The 8,130-nt window shown below is 38.2% G+C and overlaps 1 protein-coding gene across 3 annotated transcripts in view; it reads right to left on the minus strand.

Moving 5' to 3' along the window:
- Positions 1-8,130, minus strand: part of LOC107753736 (calcium homeostasis endoplasmic reticulum protein-like) — a 39,693-nt gene that overhangs the window by 14,393 nt on the left and 17,170 nt on the right. For all 3 annotated transcript variants that reach the window (XM_016569951.1, XM_016569950.1, XM_016569949.1), the window contains exons 7-8: positions 6,248-6,321; positions 2,450-2,816 (exon numbers count right to left, since the gene is read on the minus strand). In XM_016569951.1, coding sequence (XP_016425437.1) covers positions 2,450-2,816; positions 6,248-6,321 — 441 coding nt within the window. The remainder of the gene's footprint in view (positions 1-2,449; positions 2,817-6,247; positions 6,322-8,130) is intronic.

The following is an 8,130-nucleotide window of genomic DNA, read 5'->3' on the forward strand; positions in this document are numbered from 1 at the left end:
CCCCAAAACCCAGTCTGGCACTCCGGGGATGGCCTGCCAGGCCTCAGCCCGCGTGACAAGAGGTTGGATTAATTTGAGTGGCTGGTCGCCGTATGGGGACCCCACACTCAGAAGAGGAAATTTGCTCTCTTTTGAAAATGCTTTCAAAAAATTCTTCGCTAGACTTAATGATCTACTAGCGAGAGCAGTCAGCCCTCGTGCGTGCTGCCTCAGCGTGGGCGTGGCCCAGACGCGTCCAATTTGAAGCTGTCAGTGATAATCATTAGTGACAGCATTCTCTTTTAATCTGCCTAAAAAAATCAAACCGCTCATTAGAAGAGTACTGATGATCTTTGTGTAAACACTCAGGCAGATCAAAAGTGCTGCGCGCATTCTCTCAGATCCTCTTGTAGCGAAGGGCAGGGCCGCAGTCATTGAAGAGGGTGAGCCGCGAGCAAAGCAGAGCGAGACATGAACTCTCATAGTGAGAGCGGTCTGTCAGCGAGCGCAGCCTCAGCGTAGGCGTGGCCCAGGCGAGAGGCGCATTTAAATACGAAGCTGTCAGCGATATTGAATCATTGGTGACAGCGTTCTGCGCGATCCTCACGTGGAGAGTGCGTGGAGAGTGATGCACGCAGGGGCTTTGCCGGCATTAAATCACTCAAGCCTGATCGCTCAACCCCGCGAGTTCGCCGTTGCTTCCTCCGAGGTAACTGGGAGGAGAGAAACATGAGAGCGTGGAGGCGGGGCCGTCTTCCGCGAATGAACAGGGGCAGACTGCTATCGTGGTAAAAGCAGCCCGTCTCTGTGAGCGCAGCCATAACGACACACACACAAATTAGAAGCTGCCAGTGACAGCGTTCTGCTCCGATCCACTTAGGAGGATAAAGCCGCTCTATGTAACGAGGGGCGCTGATCTTCATGTGTAAGACACGGATCGAAGCACAGCGGGGAGAGCGAGCACGCAGGCTCTGTGCCGGCATGCGATCGCTCAGACCTGGTTGCTTAGTTCCCTGACTCCGCTGTTTCTCTCTCCGAGGCTCGCTGAGAGAGGAGAAACGTGAGCGCGGGGCTGCCTTCAATGAAGGCGGTCCGCAAGTGGAGAAGAGCGAGACTCATGCTCTCAGCGAGAGCATTCCGTCTCAGTGAGAGACTGAGGGGCTGCCCAGACAGTTGACGCGCTCACTGCCATTCTGCATTGTGCAAGATTCCCTGCACGAGCCACACTCGTAGCGCGACATTTGCAACAACGTCACTAGAAATGTAGCTCTTTTAGAACTTACCTCTTAAAAATAAGCTCTTTTAGGCTCGCCGGATGGCGGAAGGGGATCAGCTGGGACCGCTGCTGCTGCAACGCTGAAGGCGGTGAAGAAGCGGCGAAACAGCCAAGCAGAGGGTCGCTGGTTCAGCTTGATCCGCTGCGAAGGCGATTCTACGCTGAGAGGCTTCGAGTCTCATAAATCAGCGAAGAATGACGTCGTCGCTGAAGGAGAAGAAATCTGAGGATCCTATGGCGAAGTGCCACTTATATAGCCAGATGCCCCGCCCATTCTGGCAGGCTCTGGCGGGCTTCGTCACCATTGGTTCGTTTTTTTTTATTTACTGCACGAACCAATGGCCATGCAGTTACACTGCATTATTGAAAGGCTTCAGTATTCGGAGAAAAAGGAGTTTTCCCATAGCGTTTTAGCAGACGCAGTACGAGTGAGGTATCGATAGGGAACTACCTTTTAATCAAAACATTATTTTTGTATCTGCGAGGCGTCCGTTACACATTTTCCCTGTGCGTCAGTAATTATGACTGTCCAATGTCTGACTTGGCTCTTGGTAATGTATTTTGCCCCCCGCCCCCAAACATATGATTTGACTATCAGTCGACTATCGTCAAGATTCGAAAATATCGATTCGACTATGAAAATCCTTAGTCGGGGACACCCCTAAATATTAATAGTATACTATAATATTATTTAGAATTAATATTATTACTTTATATTATTTTAAAATACTTATATTTATAGTAATATTTGTGTTTTATATTTTTTTTTTAATTGAAATTTTAGTTTAGGTCTTACTAATTTTGTTGTTTTTGTATTATTTAGTTTTTATGCATTTTATTTTAGTTTTAGTATAGTATTATAGTATTTATTAATATTTTGAATCAGGTTTTAATTTTTAGATTTTCAGTTTTCATATATTACTATTACAATAACTAAAATAAACAAATTTATAAATCTAATTTTTCAGAACAGCAAAATTACACTAATAAAATACACTAACATTAATATTTATTGCCATCTTAATTTCTTTCAAACATAAAACCTGCATTTAAGCAATTCAGGATGGAAAAATGGACATTTGTAGAAATATAGAAAAAAAAATCCAATATCAAAAAGACTTGTGTAAATTTTTCATGAAATCAGAGTCATTTTTAACTCTAGTACTATTCCGAATAGAAAAGCCGAGGTCTCACCTCCTGGGAAGTCTCCCTGTGGGTAGTCGAATTGGTGCAGTGGATATGGCGGCCGTTCGAAGTGATGCCGCGGAGGAAACTCGTGCTGCATGAAGCACGGCGGAAAGCGTCCGAAGTTGTGTGGTGGCGGCGGCGGCTGGTTGAACGGCGGATGCTGCATGCGGAAGGGAGGCTCCCTCTGGCCCCATGGCGGCGGCTGATCCGGCTGGCTGCTCCACGGCGGCTGGTCGAACTGACCGCTCCAGGGGCTTGCGGGGCCCCCGTCCCAAGGGCCACACCAGTTGGGGTACCGCTGCTCGTTCCACATGCCCTTGTGGCTGTTCCAGGGCGGCCAGGGCGGCGGGGCTTGAGACGGGTCGAATGGTGGCTGGAGGCGGAAACATATATTAGTATCAGTGCTGAACTGAATATTTAAATAAGTAAAATAAAAAATTAAGATGGTCAAAGACATTTTTAATCTGAAAACAATGCAAAAAAAAAAATGACACTGCAATAGGTGTCTACTTGATTTTTATTTGGAAAATAAATTGTAATCCATTACTGATTTCAAATTTCAAATTACGTTACGAAAATTGTAATTAGTAACAATCTATTGCACTACTTTTTTGATTATTTTAGATAGGGCTGGGTGATAAATTGACAACGATAATTATCGTGTGATATAAATTTCCTCGATAAACGATAACAAGCATTCGATATAATGTTTATGAGGCAAAGGCGGAACAAAAGAGCGCTAGTCATTTTAAGCTCAAAATCATCACAATTAAAAGAACAAAAGACTTAAACTACTTCAGTCTGTGTGCATTGAATTTATTTAATACACGAGTTTCACAATTTGAGTTGAATTACTGAAATAAATGAACTTTTCCACGACATTCTAATTTATTGAGATGCACCTGTATATGACCTCCTTTATCATGTGTATAAGTATCTTGAAGAAAAGCCCCGGAGAAACCAAGGCAGAACACAGTATCATCAGTTACTGCTCTTTGACTTTGTTTTAGAGCGCTCAGATTAAGTTACGGTGCTCTGCATTTGCCGTTCGTCAATATTACTGTGCCAGCCTGGAGTTATACGGTATTCTCCTGCCTTTGTTTTACTGTCCATTAAAGACTGCACTTTTAAATGACAGTGTAGCTTATACTTTCATACATCTGTTGGCACTTCTTTAGACAAACAAAGTAACTTCTTAAGATGAACAAACTGCTCCATATAACAAAGCACTGTAAACAAGCAACGACTAGATAACTTGGCAGCAATAATTAATCGTAAATAATCTTTAACGTTTTTTTTTTCTTTTTATAATGCAGATGCCAACTATAAGTCTGGGGCTGCCCACTTCTGCACGTGTGAGGAGTCGAATGCCATGACAGCGTATCACATAAAATCAGTAACTGTTCGCAATTAAATCCTTTCCTACCTTTTCTTGTAACTCGATAAAAAACATTGCAATGAACGTCATCAGAGATGTTTAATTCACAATCATTCTGAGCATTATTCCTGCTGGCATTCACATTAATCCACAAGTCGTTCTTATAGGTTAAGCTATTTTCATTTGGTTCGATGTAAAAACAATAGGCTAAGTATGTCTTGCATCCATTAATGTTAGCGAACACTGCAAATAAATTGGTTGCAAAACGGCATCCACTCACGTTTAACTTTTTGTCTTGGTTGTTACGGTCAGAAAAGAAATTTAATCACATTACTATATGTTATAGCCTAGCCAATGATCATTAGATTTTATACAGATGTTACTATAATGATTCTGTAAATGGTGATCAGCACCCAAATATTGTATATAATGTGGAAGCTACTGCCTTTTGCCTTGGCGTGACATCTCACTTTTTGCAGACAGTGCAAAGGCAGAGTACCTACAATAACTTCAAAATAGCGGTAAAAATCAAGTTTGAGATCATTTTCATTAAAACATCTAATTGCCAGGTTTCCAGTGTCCTACCCATAATTAATTTTTCTGATAAATAAACATCTTTAAAGCCATTTTTCTAAGTTTCACACTCTGGAGCAGAGTGGCAGTCCACCTGTCACTCAAGTGGCCACGCCCTTAATTATGCAGAACTTTAAGGCTTAATATAATTTAAACGGATGAGTTATAAAAAAAAATTCACCCCCCTCACAGTTGTCATGAAGGTCATAATTACCTATATAGAACGAAACCACTTTTTGTACCTGGCTGTAAACATGTTTTTTTTCTGCAAAGTTGGGCATTTTAACATGGCAGGTCTATGGGACTGACTCCCTTTCCAGTCGATGAATTGCAGTTTTAGTCACTTCCGTATTGGTTTCAAGCGAGAGACCGGGAGGTTGCCGCTTGGTTTACAGCCAGATGAAACAGCGATGACAAACAGCAGAAACACTGTGCGCAACGATACAGTTAGAAGACTTTTTAATCTACAAATCACCATCATTTACCATGGATTTACTGTAGTAACACTAACTGCACCATGGTATTGTGTCAGAAATGTGGGTATTCGTGTCGAATTTTATTATATTACTAATGTAGACATGTATTAAATATATTGAAGGAGTAGTAATTTTTTGTGATTAAGCCATATTTTGTGATTAAGCTAAGCTATAGCATTTATGCATTTATACTAAATGTATTTAGTCTACTGTTTTTCAAACAAATACATAGAAGCCATATTACATTTTTACATGGTATTAAGGTGCTATATTTGTGGTTTTAACTGATTATCATGATCTAAATGTATGCTACTAAGGAAGACCAATGGTTTAAAAAACAAAAACAAAAAAAAAAGCACCTCAAACAGTCCGAATAATGAAATTTCACTATATAAAAATGAGATTGCTACCATTTTTACAGATATTACTGATTTTGATAATGAACATAAATCTACATCTGCATCCTAACTCAAGCTACTATCAAATGTGTGTTTCTAAGAGACAAAAAAAATTTATATTATTATCAGGCAACACAAACCTGTTTCTTGATTTGAAACAATATCACTCATTAGAACATGCAGAACTAAGAAAGAATTTTTTTCTATTAAGATATTTATTTTGTTAAGGAAAAATGACTGGAAAAAGTGTAAAGAATTCAAAAATGAAGTTTGTCGTGTTCTGATCATAAAGAATAGTTTAAAACCACAATTAACAGTCAATTAACAACTTCCACATTAGAGCAAAAATCTACCTTTAAACTTGAAAGAAATAAAAATTTGACATTTATCGTGATAATTATCGATATAGACTGATATGAAAAAAAAAATTATCATGATCATCGATAATCGCCAAGCCCTACTTTTAGATTATTTTTACTTCTGACCTAATTCGTTCATCAAATTCATTTGAATATGATAAACTTGTTCTATATTGATATAAAAATACCAAGAGAAAGAACATATATTTGTTATCAACAACATAATGCGTATTAAACATTTCAGCGGGTTTGTGAAGAAATAACATAGGGTTTAAAAGCTGTTTAACTTAATAATTAAATTGTAAAAATGTAAATATAACTATTTATAAATAATACAAATATTTCTAAAATAAATAAAAGTGGATAATCTTTTAGAATGAAAAATTTAAAAGACGAACAATTTACTGACATTACACAAGTAAAATATAAGCAATAACATAGTAACAACAGTAATCTGATTATGAGCATTTTAAAACATAGTATATTCTAATTACAAATACCTTATATTTGGAATCTGAGTATGTAATCCAGATTTCATGTAATCAGTTACTGAGTTAGTATTAATAAACAGCTGCACACAGTATAAGAACTGTAAGATATTGAAGTGTTTTTTCACTCACAGGTTGTTGCGGGTTCCACACCGGCATGCTGTGCTGCGGAGCAAACCAACCGGCCAATGGAGGCATCAGATCTCCTGAAAAAAAAAATACAAAATTGAAAATACACCTAATGGAAATATGTCAATTTCGCAAAAACTACAATATATCGCAAAAAAAAAAAAAAAAAAATTACGCTTGATAATTCGGCAATTAAAAAAAGGAATATCGCAAAACTGCAATGGAACGTTTTTCCGCATTTACAGGTCACCTGACCTACGTAAAAATCACATGATCATTCTTTAATGTACTATAACCTCCAAGAAACACCTCATACGTGGCTGCTCTCAAGTATAAGAGGCTTTCCTTGCCATTAATGCTTGAATGGATAACCCCTAGGGATGTAACGATTAACCGCGAGCCGGTTGAAAATCGATTCAAATATGTGACGATCGAAATCGGTTGAGATGCTAAACAAATCGCGATTCATTTAGGGTTAGGAGTTTATATGAATGTATATCTGAGGGGAACTTACTGTCTTTAGAAAAGTTTAGATGGTATTTTTTCTTTTCATCTTGCCTCTGTAATATGCATATTAAAGTTCATAAGTGCAGCCCTGCTTTGTTTGCAGCGGAAACCAAGGAAACGCTTTAAGCACCACCTGCTGGCAGAGAGTGAATCTGCGTCTCATTCAGCTCGTCTGCTGTTTCTGTTTCATGCAGATATTTTTATGTATAGTTTCACAAAACTGAAGTCAATCCATTCTGTTTTTGCTTCAAATTTCGAAATTATACAATGTAATTTAGATTAAAAACTGCTCATGTTGCATGTATGCAGCATCTTTGTTTGGATCATGATTAAAATGCAGTGGTTGCAGCTCATTTTAAATGGAAAGAGCACAGACAAAGCCTTAGTTTGTTTATATGAAGAGATTTATTTGTGTTACACACGTCTGTGGCGCATTACGGCTCCGACACGGCCACTCTACCAGCGGCACATAAGCATCCCAGAAGCGGCTCTCCACGCTGCTTTGCTAGAGATACATGCATGCATACATCTTCTATTAAAGATAATGGCTAGTGCGGTGGCTGCGATATACATAAACCTAGCAACATCAGTCACCATGACTTACTGCGAGAGGAAAAAATTACGTTTTAGTCGTTTAACATCGGTTAATGGAAACGCTGTCATTTCGCAATACTCTTTTTATCGACATTTATAAAATATTGCAAAAGTTTTGCGTAAATCTGTAATAGAAATGCACCTATTGTGTTTAAGTGTTTGGTCTAGTTATGTGAAGCACCGCAAAAGAGAAAAATTGTGAAATATTATTACAATTTAAAAGTACCGTTTTTTTATGTGACTGTTAAAATGTAATTTATTTCTGTGATCAAAGCTGAATTTTCAGCATCATTACTCCAGTCTTCAGTGTGACATGATCCTTCAGAAATCATTCTAATATGCTGATCTGCTGCTCAAGAAACTTTTCTGATTGTTATCAATATTGAAAACAGTTGCCCTGCTCATATTTTTGTGGTAACCGTGATACATTTTATTTTTCAGGATTCACAGATGAATAGAAAGTTGGAAAGAACAACATTTAATTGAAATAGAAATCTTTTGTTACATTATAAATGGCTTTTACGGTCACTTTCAATCAATTTAATGCATCCTCGCTGAATAAAAGCATTACAATTCTGACCCCAAACACGTCTAGGGCTGTCACGATTATGAAATCTGGCTGACGATTAATTGTCTAAAAATATTCATGGTTATTGCGATTAATTGTCTGTTTTAGGGCTTTGGCGATTATGCCGATTATCACGACTAATTGTCTGTTTTTATGGCTTTCATTATATAATTGATATAATTTTGAGTGTTCTAAAAATAAATAAGATGTTATCTTT

The sequence above is a fragment of the Sinocyclocheilus rhinocerous genome, unplaced genomic scaffold (genome assembly GCF_001515625.1).
Source record: "Sinocyclocheilus rhinocerous isolate Xijiao unplaced genomic scaffold, SAMN03320098_v1.1 scaffold202, whole genome shotgun sequence".
Taxonomy (NCBI): domain Eukaryota; kingdom Metazoa; phylum Chordata; class Actinopteri; order Cypriniformes; family Cyprinidae; genus Sinocyclocheilus; species Sinocyclocheilus rhinocerous.